Genomic DNA, 20,368 nt, shown 5'->3' with positions numbered 1-20,368 from the left:
GCTTCCATGATGATATGTGGTAACGTAGATTGAAATAGTGCAGCTGCACCCTACACAACCCTGCACACAAGTGTAATGTTTCAAGCAGTGTGTGATACAGATGAAAATCCACCTGTGCATTTAAGTAGAGAAAGTGAACCATGGCTCAATCATGTCTGTGTCAGGTTAGGGGGCTACAGCACCGAAATCTTTTTAAGGGAACTAGAAACAAAATGTCAAATGTACACCAGGGACTATGTGTCACAGTCACGTGGTGGTACATGCCCCTAAGCACTTGAGGAGTCCTGGCAGGACAATCAGGAGTTCAAGGCCAGTCTTGGCCACATGAGACCCTGCCTCAGACAAAGGTACTCCATGTATAGGACAGGAGTTATTCATTGAAGCTGTTTGCTTATACAGAAGTTGGGGTGTGTGAGTGTGTGTGTGTGTGTGTGTGTGTGTGTGTGTGTGCATGTGTGTGTGAGTGTGTGCATGGGTGCCTGGATGTGTGCATGGGTGTGTGTTAATGTGTGTGTGCGTGTATGTGTATGAGTGTGTGTGCGTGTGTGCATGTGTGCGTGTGTGTTAGTGTGTGCGTGCGTGTGAGTATGTGTATGAGTGTGTGCGTGAGTGTGTGTGTGCGAGTGCATGGGTGTGTGTGTGTGTGTGTGTGTGTGTCCTCACAATAAAGTGAATTTACTACGGTCTACATGATAGCTAATCTCTACTGTCAACTTGATGGGATTTGGAAGCACATTGGAAACAAATCTTTGAACCTACTAGTTAGGAATTGTGGAAGTGAGTATACATAAGGTGGGAAGATCTATCCTACTGTAGGCAGGACTGGTCCACAAGCTGGGGTCCCAGAAGATTCACCCTAATGTCGGCTGGATGGTTCATGGGCTGAGTTCCCAGACCAGCTGAGCATAAGCATCCATCACCCTCTGCTTCCTCACTTACACAGTGTGGCTGGGGCCTCTGCTCCGACCACAATGCCCTCCCCACCATAATGGACTGAACCCAGGAGCTGTGGGCCCAAAGAAACCCTTAGGTTACTTTTGTTATGTATTTGACCACAGCAACATACAAAGTGGAAACACAGTCTATCAGAACAGGATCTACTAATAGTTATAATTACTTTCTAACAAAATGTAATCTTCAACACAAGTCAAAATAAGATGACTTCATCCTTTTAACAAATGCTCAACATAAAACGGAAAGTTTAAGAAAAGCCACACCTCGATGCCTGATCCACAATCGTGAAACACGGAGCCAGGCTCCTGTGACAAGACCCACCTGGGGTGTTCTATCTCCATTACAGTCATCTGAGGATCCCCGATTTCTCTGTGTCTGACATCCGACTTTTCTAGCACCAAGACAGTTTGTACCAAATAAAACCTGGACCAGATGTGTTTATATCTTCAATCATCATTTTTTTTCTGAAAATATGCCTGGAATTTACAGCGTCCATGGAGCACTGAGTGTGCGTATGGCTTTGTGGAGAGGATGGACAGCAAATATTTCAGCGACCGCCACCAATCTTAGCTTGGGGGAAATGTTTGAACAAATTATTAATGTAAGTATGCCTTTTTGTTACTGACACAAAAGTGATTTGTTTATTGTAAAATCTTTAGAAAATACCAGATAGTATAAAAAATAAAGTAAATATCCTAATTCCCCTACTGAAGAGCCATAATTTACATTTTCTAGTTAAGATACAAATCAACTGGCAAAAACTTGTGTCGAAAACAGAATGTTTGAGAACAATATATTCATCTACCTGAAATCGATGACTTACAGTTCAAACACATTTTATTTTGCATGTGTGTGTGGGTTTATGTACATGGCAAGGGTGGCGTGGGGGGTGTTAGCCCATGGAGGTAGACAACTTTCACATCCTGACCTTCTCTTCAGTACTCCTTCTACAATGCTCAATGCCCCAAATCACCCCAGAGGCTTCCAACCTCCTCCTCCCCTCCCAATTGCCTAGAAAGTACACTTGGATTTAGTCAGGATTACCTTCACAGACAAACAGCACCATTCATCATCTTATAGGGGTCCTGCTGTCTTCTGTGGTGCATTTGTGGGTGCCTGTGTGTGTAAAGTATATGTATGTGTGTGTATGTGTCTGTGTGTGTGCCTGTGTGTATGTGTGTCTGTGTGTGTGCCTGTGTGTGTGCACACCCGTGTGTGTACGTGTGTATACATGTGTGTGTGTGTCTGTGTATATGTGTGTGTGCGCACACGTGTAGTGGGGGTGGAGGCATATGTGGGGATGTGTATGTAGAGTATATATGCATGTGTGTGTGTGTGTCTGTGTGTGTGCACGCGTGCGCACGTGTGCAGTAGGTGGAGACATATGTGTGGAATATATGCATGTGTGGAGACAGATCAACATTGGAATATCTCCCATGAATGCCTCTTCGTTCTCTGTTTTAGGTTGGGTCCGTCACTGAGCCTGGAGCTCAGCTTTCTGCCTACACTGGGTGACCAGCTCCTGGATCCTCTGGTCTGCACTCCTCAACAGTAGGTCAAGGCCGTGCCAACATGCCTGCCCTCTTATGTTGAGTGCCAAGATCTGAATCATCTTCCCGGCAACCTTCAGTGCCTCCATTTTACCGCTACTGAGAGAGCCCCATACATCTGGGGACATGGCCTGCAGGTGGTGGGTCTGTTTGGGAGCCATTAGGTGGTGTGGCCACTGGAGGTGGGCTTTGTGGTTTCAGAAAACTCCTGCCATTCCCAGTGTGCTCCGTGCCTCCTGCTTGCGGTTTGAGATGTGAGCTCTCAGCGGCTATGCCAACCACCTGTCACCAGGAATTTCCTCAGCATGGCAGATTCTAACCTGGGATGGTTTACACTCTTCTGTAGGTTGGGTGGTCATGGTGGTTTGTCCCAGCAATAGGAAAGCAAGACAGTCACTGAGAAAAACATCCAAGAAAGAAGTGCACTCTCACAATCTTACCTTGGACCCCGACAACATACTGGTCAACATTTTTGTTCCTCTTCCAATCCCAACCACTGTGAAAGAAAAAAAATATTTTGACAATGTATTCTGAAAGTGAGGTTTTTCAAACGTCTGCGTATCTTGGTCATAATTTACTGGCCAATACAGTGCACAGTTGTAAAGAAAACACTTAACAGAACTCGGGGCCGCCATTACTCCAGTTAGATGATGTCAGACAACTAAGAAATTCTGAATATGGAAAGGAAGAAAAGAATATTTTCCTGTTCCCAAATATTAAACACAGCAAATACCTCAACCCAGCCAATTAGAGGATGAAGATTGAGAGCAGTCTCAAAGGACGCACTGGGATTTTATATGGGTGCCATAAAAACAATACATGGTACAATTAGCCATGTTCAGGCTGAGGAGACCCTGACAGGCTTCATCACTAAACAAAGCAAAAGCCATCATCGTAGCTAACGAACCATTAGAGATGATTAGTAGCACGCAGCACACAATCAAGAAGAGAGAAACACGGGTGATCAGCCCAAAAGAGAGAAAGCTGCAGCTGGAATGAGGGCCAACAGAACCGCTTTAACCAGACCAGCCAACCACAGCAGTCGCCGCTGTCTTCCTGCTTCAAACGTGGCTCACCAGGGACAGTGCATTTAATCATCTCTTTATATAAAAGTCTGGCCACTGCTCGTCTGCACCCCAGTCTTCCTTTTCCAGCTCAGACCACTTCGTAACTGTTTCTGGAACCTCACTGTGCACACTACAAAGTTCACAGCAAACCCAATTCCTAAGTCCCAGCTCCTTAATACTCAGAGCTTAACCTTCAAAGTCCGGCTCAAGCCTCAGCTCATTCATAAGGTCTACCCCGAGTTCCCCTGACACCGCGGCAGCCAATCCTCCATCTCTAAGTAGAATCCCAATCGTTCAAGAACTAAGATCAAAGGTCGTTTGCCTTCGGTAGCTCTGAAGAGCTCGACAGTCTTCAAGCGGCAGAACTTGCTAATGCTGATGATGAGGCAAAAACTTTGTGTAACAGCAGCAAAGACCTAATGTAATTTGATCACATGCAGATGAATCAATAGCTTTTGAACGGCTGCTCTATGTAGTCCTGAGAGGACAACACAGAGCGGGAGAACCATTTCCTGACTTTGAAGCTTAAGGATTCTCAGGGGGGGGAAGCAAGTGATAGACAGGGAGAAATCAAAGTGCTCAAAACTGTTGCCCCAGTGAGTGGGTGGACACTGCTAACAGTCATGGTGTATGGAAGCGTCAATGTGAACCGAGGGAGGAGCCGCTGGGAGAGGTCCAGAGAGGAACACCCGGAAGTCTGAGGCCCGAGAAGGCTTCATCCATCGGCACTGCAAAGGGAGGAAGCTGATGTGCTCGCACACGAAGAAGAAACGCAAGCTCTGAAGGAGAAAACCGCACTCGGTCTCGGGACCAGAGTGGGGGTAGCGCGTTCGTCAACCTCACAAGCCCTGACCTGGGATTTTGACTCAGTCACGTGCTCCGCTGGGACGGTGGCTTCCAGCCCAGCTAGGTGGTCCAGAGTGATGAACTGTGAAGCAGGCACTTGAGAGTCACCCAGAAAAGCCCTCTCACCCTGTGTTGGAGAAGAGACGAGGCGGGAGAGGCGGGGTGGTTAGCAGAAGTAGAATTTGGAGAACGCTCGTCCAACAGTGCCATCTTAGGAAGAGTATCTACAGCTGGGATCCTGCCAAAGCGGCTTTTCTATGAAGGGCAGAGTCGAGGGCTGGGTTCTGCAGTTTTACTTGGTGACTCTCCCATTCCCAAGCTCTGCTTTCCTTGATCATCAAAATCCTACTCTGTACTTAACTGTATAGGTGCGGAACTGAGTAAGACTTGGCCTACCCATCCGAGCCACAGTCTAACAGGGACACAAAAGTTAAGAGGGCAGCCCTCCCATGTATAAGCAGAAGAGAGCGTCCCAGTGAAACCTGGAAAAGGGAGCATAGGAGACGAGAGAAACTGCAGGCCCAGGAAGGGAGGTGCCTGACCTGGGAAACGTGGAGCACACGGTGGATAAAATAAGGGTCTCCTCACAATCACTATTTTGTTTTCCAAATTGCCTATGACTAAAAAAAAAAAAACAAAAACAAAAACAAAAACCCTTAAAAAAAAAAGCCTATGTCAGGTCCCACCAGGATCCACAAGGTGCCCACAGGTGAGGGAGGGCACCTCTCGCTGACGTTTGTTAAAGTCTCTAACACCTCCGTCACAGTTGGAGGGATCTCCTTAGTTTGCTAAAGTAACTGACAGTCCACAGAAGGCTGACCCTAACAAGTCAGCCTTTGAACAGTGCTCTGGTAATGACCTCCGTGGCCTCACAGAGGACCAATCACACGATTGAACTTTTGCTGTTACATAGACAAGAAAAAAATAATGTTTACGACATTTTTCAAGGTTTTTAAAAACTAACATGGAAAATATTTATGTTATGTGTGAACCAGAGCAGGAAACCGCAAAGCAGAGCTCCGTTTCGGAACAGGCGTGAGAGAGATGGAGACACGGCTCTGCGCCTGTGCACTGCTCTGACTGCTCTCCCGGAGGACTGGGGTTCAGTTCCCGGCATGCATGCAGCAGACTATAACCAACCATAACTCTGATCTCCAGGGGACCCAACCCCCTCCTCTGGCATCACTCAGAGACACAAAATAAAGTAAAAAGTGAGGGTGAGCAGAACTAAGAAGAAACACGCAAACAGAATTAAGAATGGTCGTTTGGTAGAAGGAGCAATCATAAGTGCTTATCAGCTTTGTGATGCTTCTGAAACTTTCACTGTGCTTTTATAACCTGTAAAGGTAAACACATCGAGTTAAAGTGGTTATAGAAACTTGTTTCCATCTTAAGGGGCTGACGGTAAGAGTTATTTTCCTATGGCTGCTGTAACAAACTGTCCCTGTGGTTTAAGGAGACCCCACCATCCCTGGCATATAGTTCCCAGGTCAAATCTAAAGCAGGCGGTCATGGGCCACGACAATGATTAATATCAATCTTAAAAGAACTGTGGGGACTGGCGTGGCTGTGCTCCTTCTGCAGTCCTGGGCTCAGCTAAACGCAGCCCCACGTTCAAGTCTTCCCTTTTCCAGCTCCCAGGGGCTGCCCACGTTCTTGGCTGTGGTTCCTTTCACCTTCAAAGCCATCGATCACAGCCAGGGATCGCATCCCTGCAGCCTAACGTCCTGGCTTTCTTGTGCCTCTTCCACTTCTAAGGATGCTCACTGGGCTAACCTGGAAACTCCAGGTTATTACATCATCTGCTCAGCAGCATTAACCCTGGCTGCCCCTGTGACATGGCCTAGCATGCTGGGGGGAGGGGAGAGTCAGAGAGGAAGATGACGTAACTCCAGGAAACCACTCTTAGTTCATTTTCAAGGCTCTCAAGTAATATATATTTTTATATAAAATAGAATGAAAATTCTTCTTTTATTCTTAAATTGTCACCTTAGATCAATGGTTCTCAACCTGTAGGTCACAGCCCCTTTGGGGTCAAATGACCCTCTCACAGAGGTCACATATCAGATATCCTGCATAAGAGACATTTTACAATTCACAACAGTAGCAAAATTAGTTATGGCGTAGCAATGGGATATCGTATGGTTGGGGGGGGGGGGGGGGTCACCGCACCGTGAGGAAGTGTACTGAAGGGTCACAGCCTAGGAAGGTTGAGAGCCCTGCCTCAGACCTTGGGCCTGAACCATTACTGCAGAGAACACGGTTTATAAAATGGACAGAGCTCTGGCAGTAAGATGATGGATGAAACGCTGCAAGAGCAGAGTCCGGATGGGCACGAGTGGAAGAGGGAGAAAGAAGACAGGAAGTCACCAACAGACAGGAATGACAGGGCGGCTGGAAAGCACAGAGACACAGCATGGTGACCCAGTGAAAAAGGAACGCCAACCACCGCCCCAGCTCCACCTGATGCTCGCTGCAGAGGAAGGGGAAGCCGAGGACACAAAGGAAACAACAGCACAAGAACCACAGGGCAACACAACCCTTAGAACCTCTACCATAGTTTTAAACCAAAAAGTTTGTTTTAAATTTCTCCTCTTAATCAATACACCAAGTTTTCCTCCACAAGCAACTAACCAGTGACCTATCAGGTTATGTTCTAAAGAAATTAAACTGAGATGAGATGAGATGAGATCAGATTAGATTGATATGGCGGCACCTCCAAAACTGTTTGCTGTACCTTGTCAGTAGCTGCACAACTATCCCATGTGCAGAGACTCATAAATAGCGAGGATTCATGATTCACAGAACATCTATGCCTCAGTAAGATGGCCTGATGTGGTAAGAGTGTACCACTGGGTCACCAGGGACAAGCCTTCTACTTCCTGGTTAGGGGAGACATTTGCTTGTCTTTCATCAACTGTGATAAAATACAACAATGAATACGATGTTCCTCTCAGGGAAACATATCACAGAGTACCCAAGTTTTATTTGGGGTTGGGAATTGTCCCCAGGCTCCCTCTGCCTGTACGGTAGCCCAGAATTCCAGATTCCTATAAGAGGACAGCAGTCCACTGTCAAAGAACAGCAAACCAGGATTATGGCCCAGGGAGAGTGGAACAGCTCCTCGGACCCAAGCTCACAGGTGCTAGGCAAGACACAGCGAGCGGTTTCATTCCTGCTGTGCTAACTGCTGTCCTGCTCGGATTCAAGCCTTCACTCAAAGCTCTGTGCACACATAGAAGAGGCAATGGTGCTGTGTGCTATGTGCTCTGTGGTGCTGTGTACTATGTGCTGTGTGGTGCTGTATGCTCTGTGGTGCTATGTGCTCTGGGTGCTGTGTGCTCTGGGTGCTGTGTGCTGTGTGTTCTGGGTGCTGTGTGTTCTGGGTGCTGTGTGCTCTGGGTACTGGGTGCTCTGAGTACTGTGTGCTCTGGGTGCTGTGTGCTGTGTGCTTTCTGGTGCTGTGTGCTGTGTGCTGTGTGCTGTGTGTTCTGGGTGCTGTGTGCTCTGTGATGTTGTGTGCTGTGTGCTCTCTGGTGCTGTGTGCTATGAATGCTGGGTGCTGGGTGTTGTGTGCTCTGTGGTGCTGTGTGCTGTGTGCTGTGTGCTCTGGGTGCTGTGTGCTCTGTGGTGCTGTATGTTCTGTGTACTGTGTGCTCTGTGGTGCTGGGTGCTATGGTACTGTGTGGTCTGAGGCACTGTGTGTTCTGTGGTGCTGTGTATGCTGTGTGCTCTGTGTACTGAGGTGTTGTATGCTGTGGTGCTGTGTGCTATGATACTGTGTTTTGTGTGCTGTGTGCTCTGTGCTATGGTACTGTGTGCTCTGAGGTGCTGTGTGCTCTGTGGTGCTTGTGCTGTGGTGCTGTGTGCCCTGCACCATTCAAGGGCTTGAGGGAAGAAGGACTGTAACCACAGTACAGCTAGAATATCCCAGTGTATACTGAGGCACCAGGGCTCAGCTAGCATTTCTGGTATTAATGGAAAGCATCATTAAACTTCCCTTGTGTCTCTTACCCAGAACACCTTGCGCTGCGCTGTCCAGTGTCCCTCCGTGTCCAACTTTCAATGTCTGCTTTTGCCTCTTGTTCCATTCTGGAGATGGCAATCCAGCTTCTACGGGAGTAATCAGGATGAAAAAAGGGTAATTACAAGTCAGGAGGAGCGTGGGAGACATAACCTATTCAAGACAAAAGGTTCAATACATGTGTAAGGCTATGACTGCATAACTAGCAAAAACAAAAAACAAAAAACATATGTTAAAGGTGGGCTCGGTGTGGTTATGCATGCTTTTCAACAATGAGTTCGAGGCCATGGTGGCCTCCAAAGTGAGTCCCAGGATGGCCAAAGATATACGGTGAGACCCTGTCTCAAAACACAGCAAAACTGTACAGCCAGACCCAGGAAGACAGCTCAGATGGCAAGCTGTTTGCCACTCAAGCATGAGGAACTGAGTCCAATCCCCAGGCCCATGGTAAAGAAGTTGGGGGTGGTGATATGAATTTATAATGCCTGAGGCAGGGGCTTGCTGGCATCTACTTGGTAAATTCCAGAACAGTGAAACATCTCTCAAAAAATAATGGGACAGAGGAATGACTCCTGAGGTTGACCTCTGGCCTCCACACACGTGTGTACACACACACATACACACACACACACACACACACACAGAGAGAGAGAGAGAGAGAGAGAGAGAGAGAGAGAGAGAGAGAGAAAGAGGGAGAGATCCTAAATTACAAAAGAACAGTATTTCAAAAATAGTGAACTAGAAACTAGAACTTATGTAAGTACATATATATATGTATGTATGTATGTATGTATGTATCTATCTATCTATCTATCTATCCATCCATCTTTCTGTCTGGGTATCTATCTATCTATCTATCTATCTATCTATCTATCTATCTATCTATCTATGTGGACATTCTAGTTGCATGTATGCCTGTGTACCCTGTGCATGCAGTGTCCAAGGAGGCCAGAAGAGGGCAGCAGAGCCAGAGGAACTAGAGTTACAGATGGAGATGAGCCACCAAGTGGATGCTGGGGACGGAACCTGGGACCGCTGGAATATTAGTCAATGTCCTTATCTGTGGAGCTATCTTTCCAGCCCCAAAGAAGTGAGTCAATATTTAAGCTAACCGGGTGAATTCTAGTGATACCTCTGGAAAAATAAGAAAAAAGTTAGCTTTGGCACGTGCAGTTAGTTTTAAAAGAGCTCAGCTAAGGTCTCTACATGTCTGTGATTTCCTCTGTCCCTCTCTGGTGTCTACTAACTTGGAGCACATCATACCAGGCAATCTCTACCTACACCTAGTTCTCAGCTAGCTTTATTAGTTGTCATCGCAATGGTTCAGAACCTCGGGATCGGGTGTACACTTGGGCTCTAACATCACCATACTTGGAGGACATGACCCCAGCACCATGGGCCTCTACTTGCTGTTAGGTGACTTCAAATACTCCACCTTCCACTTGCAATGCATCACGGATCTCGTCAGTGAAATTACAAAAGTACACTGGGGAACTCTGTATTTTCAACTTGATATGTCTTAGTATAAAGGTCCCATGAATTCAATCATCTTGTCTGAGCCCAAATTTATCAATAATTCACACTGTTGAAATTGTGTTCACTCTTCTGGACTGAATATTCAGATGACTGTTTACGGATGACCATTTAAAGTCCTAACTGTGAAAACCTATATGCCTCAGGCCTTGAAGGGTTCAAAGTTGAGGAAGAGAAGGGTTCTACAATAGGAGGAATCAATGCAAGGGAGGCAAGGAATGTTTGTAAAGAGGTTATGCCTTCGGGCTGAGTAAATCAGTGTTTGTCAAGCCTGGGACAAGAGAGAATTGCTTGCTATCTTTAAGAATCTTACAGGGTGATTCTGATGGGTTAGCAAGGCACTGGGGAAGCCTGGGCTTGCTAATAGGAATACGGAATCGTCCAATCACAGGCACTGGGGAAGCTCACTTAACTAATAGGAATATGGAATTGCCCAATCACAGGCACTGGGGAACCTGGGTTAGCTAATAGGAATATGGAATTGCCCAATCACAGGCACTGGGGAACCTGGGTTAGCTAATAGGAATATGGAATTGCCCAATCACAGGCACTGGGGAACCTGGGTTAGCTAATAGGAATATGGAATTGCCCAATCACAGGCACTGTAGGAGAGGAAGGTGTCAGCATCTCAGTGAGTGCTCTGCAGAAAGCAGCCTAGTGTCAACCTTGAAACCATCAGTCCCAGTAAAGTGCATCCAAGAAACTTCAGAGTTTTGATCCTATGAAGATCTTTTCTAAGAACTGCAATCCTTGATCCAAAACCAAGCCAAATGAAAACAACATAACTGTGAGGGAAAAAACAAGACTCCTAAGATATCACAATGCTTCCCTTTGATGCAAGCCCTCAGTTCAATATGCCCTAAATGACACGTCCTGATAGACAGTGGCATATAAGGAAAACTCAATACTCTAGTGTCGTTAACCCTGTAATAAAAGACCTCCACAAAGGTAACTCACCAGAGTTTATTTTAGCTCATAATCCCAGCTTACTCTCTACCACTGTGGAGCTTGAGAGCTGGTCACCACATCCAGTCAGGATCACAGTGAGACTGAAGGTTTGCATGCTTGTGCCTAGCTCAAGTTCTCCACTCTCACACAGTTCAAATTCCACCTAGCAGAGGGCACCACCCAAGCAGGCTGTGTCTTCCTAAGTCAATGAACTCAATTAAAACAATCCCTCACAGACATGCCCATGGGCCGAGCCAATAGAGACAACCTCTATCCTTCACTGAAATTCCCTACCCAGGGAATCCCAAATGATTCTGAGATGGCAATCAAAGTTAACAGATGAGTGGGTACAACACCAGCACTTAGCATCTGGAAGAATGTACGTATTTGTCAATAAGCATTAAAACTTCCACTTTACCCGTTACAATTAGCAAATTTCTATCAGAATAGTTTGGCTCCTCGCTAAAAGACAAATTTAAATCAGGGCGGGGGTGCACACCTGTTAAATCTCACCTTCAGGAGCTGAGGCAGGAGGATCACTGAGTGAGTTCAAGGCAAACCTATCTCGAAACAAACAAAAATAGATTAACTCTTCCAGGAGACACTGAACAGTGTAAGAGGTCTCTCTGGACAAGCTAAGCCAAAACTCTGGAGAACCTGGAGCAACAAACAACTACAGAGATCACAAGACTACAAGCCGAGTTAAGGGGAGAGACAGCCACTGTTCGTCCTGTGTCCCTGTAGGATAGCACAGGGACAGGGTAACATGAGAATCCAGTAAAAGAAAGGCTCTGTAGGGACTGTTCACAGGGTAAAGTGCTCACCAAGCAATCCTGAGGACCAGAGTTTGGATACCCAGTACCCACATAAACATGAGGGTGACAATGAAGCCTACCTGATTCCCCATGGGTGCCAGCTAGAGCAAGCTGAGTAGGCAGACTTGGCCTAATTGGCAAGATCTGGGTTCAAGTGAGGGAAGCACTCTAGCTCAATGTGCAAGATGGAAAGCCATCTCTAAAAATGGACATCACCTCTCTCTCTCTCTCTCTCTCTCTCTCTCTCTCTCTCTCTCTCACACACACACACACACACACAGACATGGGAATACATACACACAACACAGACATGGGAATATATACAGAGAGACAGAGACAGAGAGGAATACACAAATACCCACACAGGAATACATACACTAAATACACATTCACACGCAAAACAAAATGAAAGGGTTTGTTTTGTTCTTTTAATGCTATTGTTTTAAATGATCAACAGGAAGAATGGTTAGAAAAATGGCCATCTTCTATTTTAATGTTCCTCAAAAGATGTTCCATTAAAAAAAAAAAAAAAGAAAAACAAAACAAAAAACAGCAGAATCAGGAGCAATAGAGTGCAATTTCCAAAATACATCTGAGATCTTCAGAATTTCAGCGTCTGCAAGTGTGGGCACTAGGAACCTGTATTTGTATAGAAGATGAATTACCGTGCCCACTAAAAGGTGAAAGTGGTGTCCTTTCTAGACCTAGCTAACTCAGCCTACGTGTTTTTCAAAGTTTGCAACTTGGGGGTGCAGAGTCAGCGTTTCCTCTGGTGGGTTTCCTCATTTGCAAGAGCCAAATAAAAATCCTGGGAGGGATCAAACTACAGAAAACGGGGCTGCAAGCATCAGGGTGGAAACTTGTGTGTGCAGACTGGCCCCTAACTCCACACATACTTCCCGTGAGAAGTTCAAATGGCCACTGTTGAAAGAGTCTACACTTGGGTAAAAGTCCAAGGCCCAGATGCCCTGGGTTTCTATCCAGAGTTAATTTGGTGGTCACTCTTTATCTCTCTTGAGCCATGGGCACGCAAATTAAGTCAGGAAGTTAAAAAGAAAGAATAAAGATAAAAAATCCCAGGGTGCTAGCCCTGCGGCGGAGAACGCCTTAGCCTGGTCCCTACCCGGGCGGGTACCTGCCAGCAGCTTCTCCTTCAGCCGGTTCAGCAGCTCGGCTGAAGTGGGCCCTTTGGGCTTGTGCACGGCGAACACGCCGCTGAGCGACATGAGCTTAGCAGCCAGAGCGGCCTTGGAAACCTGGGCTTGCGATCCAGTCCTAGCCGCTGCCGCAGCAGCAGACACCGCTGCGGCTAGTGAGGCCGCGGCTGTTCCTGAAGTGTCTGGGGCTGTGTCCACAATCAGAGGTGAAACAACCTCGGCCTCCTCAGCTGCCATGCTTTCACGGCCTGGACCAAGAGGCGCACAGATATGACACAAGTTGTGTTACAAGGCCTTCTGGGAATTGTAGTCCATAGGCTCCTTATAGCTTGCTAGGGCACCTCAGGATTCTGGTGGAATCTCTAAATATCTCTATTTCCAAATGCTCTTATTTCCCTGAAGCAGAGGTACATTGGGGTTGCCATTGTAAACCGCCCAAGCAAACACCTAATTTGTGTATTTGAGGTGAGGGAGTCACTTCCTTTCCTTAAAAGAACGCACTCCCCCCAAAAAAACCTACGAGAGTGTGTGTGTGTGTGTGTGTGTGTGTGTGTGTGTGTGTGTACACATACATATAGATTTTGAAATACTTTATTTTGATAACTCCACTTTTTTGACTGAAGTCTTTACGATTCTAAAAAAAAAGTTAATGTTCTTTTGGAGTTTCTATTCCTTTATAGACATTGGTTAGGTATCAAAAACTGTCGTTGAGCCATTTGTGATGGTGCATGAAGGTCACTGACAGGTTTTGCACTTTCCCCCCCTTTTCCTTCTCCCTTGCTAAACTGTAGGTTACATTTCTAAAGCTGGCCCCCAAGGTCCATTCCCTCATTAAGTCACTGACTCATTCCTAAGACAAAATAACCAACAAGCAAAACTCACTGTTTGACTAACATACCCCATCAGGATTTATCAACTCACCCTAGCACGGACTCTCCCTACCCCTCACACTGCATGCCTTTCATCCCAGTATTTAGGAGGCAGAGGCAGGCAGATTTCCATGTGTTCCAGGCCAGCCAGGGTAACATACTGAGACCCAATCAAAACAAACAAACAAATGAAAGCAACAACAAAAACTCCTATGGTTTTAATTAATAATTAAACTCTTTGCAGACCTGGCATTAGACCATCTCTCTAAGAGTAGTTCAATCCACCACAGAAGTTTGATCCTAAAATAAAGCAAAATGGGGGGGGGGGGAACACCTTACTTCTTCCCCCAGACACAATAAATGGAAGTGTGGCTATTATGGGATAGCCACTTTGTCTTCCTCGTTTCTCCACACTGCCTTTCAGCCATTCTTTCTCATAGTTCTCCCTGAGGCTAGCATTCTTTCTTAATGATGCCTCCTTGCCTAATGATTTTGGTCAGGAGATGCCATTCACATTTCTACCATTCATGCAACAGATATATGTCAAAGCAATTATAACAAATACAGCGTTCTGGGCATTAGAAGCACCTAACTCTGATTTTCTAAAGTAGCAAACATCTTACACATTGGGCAAGCCTTTAACTCACAGGTCATTTTATTTAATATTTTATTTCAGATGGACTAAGATAGTCTGAGATCTCTCTCCTTCCCTCTCCCCTATCCCTACTGTGATGGTTTGCATATGCTTGGTCCAGGGAGTGGCACTATTAGAAGGTGTGGCCTTGTTAGAGGAAGTGTGTCACTGTGGGGTAGACTTGGAGACCCTCCTCCCAGCTCCTCCTAGGATGCTGAGACTGTTCCTGGCTTCTTTCCAATGAACGTGTAGAACTATCAGCTCCTCCTGCACCATGCCTGCCTGGATCCTGCCATGCTCCCGCCTTGATAATAATGGACTGAACCTCTGAACCTGTAAGCCAGACCCAATTAAATGTTGTCCTTTATAAAACTTACATTGAGCCCAAATCCTTCGGGGAAGAGAGCCGACCACCCAGGAGCGCAGACATCCTGAGGCCGCAGGAGGGACTGCCAGCTCTACACACCTCAGCCCACATCCCGGGTCTAAGGGGAAACTGCACAGTGCCTCTGGACACAGGGATATAGGAACAGACAGCCACAGGTACCTACGGTTCTGGTCTTCGCACAGGGCCAAACAGCTCCCTGCACCCAAATCCCATAGGGGAGAGAGCTGGACCCTCAGAAGTGTGGATACTCCTGAGAAGTCAGAGGAGACTACCCTCTGCCAACAGTCCAGACCCAAGAGAGGAATCACATAGTGCCAACTGTGTCCTCGGGGTGCCAGGACCTACCCGAGCCATCAGGGGCAGGACCCTTTGATTCCTGAGGGTGCCTAGAGCAGGAAGACAGTCTTCAGGAGCACCACCACAGCTGAGAGCAGAGCACCTGTTCTCAGGAAAGGCTGAAAGAAAACAGGAAAACAGTTCTACAGGAGTGCTGACACAGAGGCCTACAGCAGGGCCAAGTCACTCCCAGAAACAGCAAGACAAGCAAACACCAGAGACAACCCAATGGCTAGAGGCAAGTGCAGGAACCCAAGCAACAGAAACCAAGACGACTTGGCATCATCAGAGCCCAGTTCTCCCACCAAAGAAAACACTGGATATCCAAACACACTGGAAAAGCAAGATTTAGATTTAAAATCACATTTTTTAGTAATGATGGAGGACTTTAAGAAAAACCTAAAGAACTCCCTTAGAGAAATGCAGGAAAGCACAGCTAAACAAGTAGAAGCCCTTAGAGAGGAAACACAAAAATCCCTGAAAGAATTACAGGAAAACACAACCAAACAGGTGAACGAATTGAAAGTGGAAATAGAAACAATAAAGAAAGCACAAAGTGAGACAATCCTGGATATAGAAAACCAAAGGGGGGTTGGGGATTTAGCTCAGTGGTAGAGCGCTTGCCTAGGAAGCGCAAGGCCCTGGGTTCGGTCCCCAGCTCCGAAAAAAAAAAAAAAAAGAAAACCAAAGGAAGACACAAGGAGCCGTAGACACAAGCATCACCAACACAATACAAGAGATAGAAGACAGAATCTCGGGGGCAGAAGAAAACATCGACACAACTGTCAAAGATAATGTAAAACGCAAAAAGCTCCTAGCCCAAAACATACAGGAAATCCAGGACACAATGAGAAGATCAAACCTAAGGATAATAGGTATAGAAGAGAGTGAAGACTCCCAACTTAAGGGGCCAGTAAATATATTCAACAAAATTATAGAAGAAAACTTCCCTAACCTAAAGAAAGAGATGCCCATAAACATACAAGAAGCCTACAGAACTCCAAATAGATTGGACCAGAAGAGAAACTCCTCCCGTCACATAATAGTTAAAATACCAAATGCATAAAACAAAGCAGTAAGGGAAAAAGGTCAAGTGACATATAAAGCCAGACCTATAAGAATTATACCAGACTTTCTCACCAGAGACTATGAAAGCCAGAAGATTCTGGACAGATGTCATATAGACCCTAAGAGAACACAAATCCCAGCCCAAGTTACTGAATCCAGCAAAACTTTCAATTAACATAGATGGAGAAACCAAGATATTCCATGACAAAACCAAATTTATGCAATATCTTTCTACAAATCCAGCCCTACAAAGAAAAATAGATGGAAAACTCCAACACAAGGAGAGAAACTACACCATACAGAAAGCAAGAATATAATTTCCTTGCAATGAAACCAAAAGAGAGACAGACAAACACAATTCAACCTCTAACAATGAAAATAACAGGAAGCGACAATCACTATTGCTTAATATCTCTCAATATCAACAGACTCAATTCCCCAATAAAAAGACATAAACTAACAGAGTGGATATGTAAAGAGGACCCAGCATTTTGCTGCATGCAGGAAACACACCTCAGAGACAAAGACAGACACCACCTCAGAGTAAATGGATGGAAAGCAATTTTCGAAGCAAATGGCCCGAAGAAACAAGCTGGAGTTACCATTCTAATATCAAATAAAATTGACTTTCAACCAAATGTCATTAAAAAAGACAAGGGAGGACACTTCATATTCATCAAAGGAAAAATCCATCAAGATGAACTCTCAATCCTAAATATCTATGCTCCAAATGCAAGGTCACCTACATTCATAAAAGAAACCTTACTAAAGCTCAAAGCACACATTGCACCTCACACAATAATAGTAGGAGATTTCGGGGCTGGGGACTTAGCTCAGTGGTAGAGCGCTTACCTAGGAAGCGCAAGGCCCTGGGTTCGGTCCCCAGCTCCGAAAAAAAGAACAAAAAAATAATAGTAGGAGATTTCAACACCCCACTCTCATCAATGGACAGATCATGGAAACAGAAATTAAACAGAGGCATAAAGAACTAACAGAAGTTATGAACCAAATAGATTTAACAGATATTTATAGAATATTCCATCCTAAAACAAAAGGATATACCTTCTTCTCAGCACCTCCTGGAACCTTCTCCAAAACTGACCATATAATGGGTCACAAAACAGGCCTCAACAGATACAGGAAGATAGAAATAATCCCATGCATCTTATCAGATCACCACTTTCTAAGACTGGTCTTCAATAACAACAATAATGACAGAAAGCCCACATATACATGGTAGTGGAACAATGTTCGACTCAATGACAACTTGGTCAAGGAAGAAATAAAGAAAGAAATTAAAGACTTCTTAGAATTTAATAAAAATGAAGCTACAACATTCCCAAATTTATGGGACACAATGAAAGCGGTACTAAGAGGAAAACTCATAGCTCTGAGTGCCTGCAAAAAGTAACAGGAGGAAGCATATGTCAGCAGCTTGACAGCACACTTTAAAGCTCTAGAACAAAAAGAAATAAATAAACCCAAGAGGAGTAGAAAGCAGGAAATAATCAAACTCAGAGCTGAAATCATCCAAGTAGAAATGAAAAGGACTGTACAAAGAATCAACAAAACCAGGAGCTGGTTGTTTGAGAAAATCAACAAGATAGATAAACCCTTAGCCAGACTAACCAGAGGTCACAGAGAGTGTATCCAAATTAACAAATTCAGAAGTGAAAAGGGAGACATAACAACAGAATCTGAAGAAATTTTAAAAATCATGAGATCCTACTACAAAAGCTTATATTCAACAAAACTGGAAAATCTGGAGGAAATGGACAATTTTCTAGACAGATACCAAGTACCAAATCAGGAACAAATAAACCATTTAAATAACCCCATAACTCCTATGTAAATAGAAGCAGTTATTAAGTCTCCCAACCAAAAAGAGCCCAAGACCAGATGGGTTAAGTGCAGAAATCTATCAGACTTTCATAGAAGACCTCATACCAATATTGTCCAAATTATTCCACAAAACAGAAACAGACAGAGCACTACCAAATTCCTTCTATGAATCCACAATTACTCTTATACTGAAACCACACAAAGACCCAACAAAGAAAGAGAATTTCAGACCAATTTCCCTTATGAATATTGATGCAAAAATACTCAATAAAATTCTTGCAAACCGAATCCAAGAACACATTAAAACAATCATCCATCATGATCAAGTAGGCTTCATCCCAGGGATGCAGGGATGGTTTAATGTACAAAAATCCATCAATATAATCCACTATTTAAACAAACTCAAAGATAAGAACCACATAGTCATTTCACTAGATGCTGAGAAAGCATTTGACAAAATTTAACACCCCTTCATGATAAAAGTCCTGGAAAGGTCAGGAATTCAAGGCCCATATCTAAACATAGTAAAAGCAATACACAGCAAACCAGTAGCTAACATCAAACTAAATGGAGAGAAACTTGAAGCAATCCCACTAAAATCAGGGAATAGACAAGGCTGCCCACTCTCTCCCTACTTACTCAATATAGTACTCGAAATCCTAGCCAGAGGAATCAGACAGTGAAAGGAGGTCAAAGAGATACAAATTGGAAGAGAAGAAATCAAAATATCACTATTTGCAGATGATATGATAGTGTACTTGAGTGACCCCAAAAGTTCCACCAGAGAACGACCTAACCTGATAAACAACTTCAGCAAAGTGTCCAGGTATAAAATTAACTCAAACAAATCAGTAGCCTTCTACTCACAGGATAAACAGGCTGAGAAAGAAATTAAGGAAATGACACCCTTCACAATAGTCCCAAATAACATAAAATATCTTGCTGTGACTTTAACCAAGCAAGTGAAAGATCTGTATGACAAGAACTTCAAGTCTCTGAAGAAAGAAATTGAGGAAAATCTCAGAAGATGGAAAGATCTTCCATGCTCATGGATTGGCAGGATTAATATAGTAAAGATGGCCATTTTGCCAAAAGCAATCTACAGAGTCAATGCAATCCCCATCAACATTCCTACTCAATTTGTTATAGACATAGAAAGAGCAATTTGCAAATTCATTTGGAATAAAAAAATCCCAGGATAGCAAAAACTATACTCAACAATAAAAGAATTTCTGGGGGAATCACCATCCCTGACTTCAAGCTGTATTACAGGGTAATAGTGATAAAAACTGTATGGTATTGGTACAGAGACAGGCAGACAGATCAGTGGAACAAAATTGAAGATCCAGAAATGAACCCACACACCTATAGTCACTTGATCTTTGACCAAGGAACTAAAACCATCCAAAAGGAAGAAAGATAGCATTTTCAACAAATGGTGCTGATTCAACTAGCGGTCAGCATGTAGAAGAATGCAAATCGATCCATTCTTATCACCATGTACAAAGCTTAAGTCCAAGTGGATAAAGGACCTCCACATCAAACCAGATACACTCAAACTAATAGAAGAAAAAGTGAGGAAGAGTCTTGAACACATGGACACTGGGGAAAATTTCCTGAACAAAACACCAATGGCTTATGCTCTAAGATGAAAAATTGACAAATTGGACCTCATAAAACTGCAAAGTTTTGGTAAAGCACAAGACACTGTCATTAGGACAAAACAGTGACCAAAAGATTGGGAAAAGATCTTTACCAATCCTACAACAGATAGAGGGCTAATATCCAAAATATACAAAGAACTCAAGAAGTTAGATTCCAGAGAGCCAAATAACCCTATTAAAAAACAGGGTACAGAGCTAAACAAAACATTCTCAGCTGAGGATTATCGAATGGCCAAAAAGCACCTAAAGAAATGTTCAACATCCTTAGTCATCAGGGAAATGCAAATCAAAACAACCCTGAGATTCCACCTCACACCAGTCAGATTGGCTAAGATCAAAAACTCAGGTGACAGCAGATGCTGGTGAGGATATGGAGAAAGAGGAACACTCCTCCATTGTTGATGGGATTGCAAACTGGTACAACCACTCTGGAAATCAGTCTGAAGGTTCCTCAGAAAATTGGACATTCCACTACATGAGGACCCAGCTGTACCTCTCCTGGACATATACCCAAAAGATGCTCCAACATACAACAAAGACACATTCTTCACTATGTTCATAGCAGCCTTATTTATAATAGCCAGAAGCTGGAAAGAACCCAGATGCCCTTCAACAGAGGAATGGATACAGAAAATGTGGTACATCTACACAATGGAGTACTACTCAGCTATCA

General features: G+C 44.5%; 1 protein-coding gene across 8 annotated transcripts in view; it reads right to left on the bottom strand.

The window, feature by feature from the left end:
• Positions 1 to 13,148, bottom strand: part of Trub1 (TruB pseudouridine synthase family member 1) — a 38,936-nt gene extending 25,788 nt beyond the window's left edge. For 4 of the 8 annotated variants that reach the window (XR_015632616.1, XM_087575629.1, XM_087575644.1 and 1 more), the window contains exons 1-3: positions 12,861 to 13,144; positions 8,432 to 8,530; positions 2,945 to 3,000 (exon numbers count right to left, since the gene is read on the bottom strand). Coding sequence is in view for 6 of the 8 variants with exons in the window: in XM_087575629.1 (XP_087431755.1) it covers positions 2,945 to 3,000; positions 8,432 to 8,530; positions 12,861 to 13,131 (426 nt within the window). In the remaining 2 variants the exon portion in view is untranslated. 8 annotated transcript variants of the gene reach the window in all.
• Positions 13,149 to 20,368: the final 7,220 nt, after the last annotated feature.

Source organism: Rattus norvegicus, chromosome 1 (genome assembly GCF_021556685.1).
Source record: "Rattus norvegicus strain SHRSP/BbbUtx chromosome 1, alternate assembly SHRSP_T2T, whole genome shotgun sequence".
Classification (NCBI taxonomy): domain Eukaryota; kingdom Metazoa; phylum Chordata; class Mammalia; order Rodentia; family Muridae; genus Rattus; species Rattus norvegicus.
Note: the sequence above shows the minus strand (reverse complement) of the source record. Positions and strands in the feature narration are given on the sequence as shown.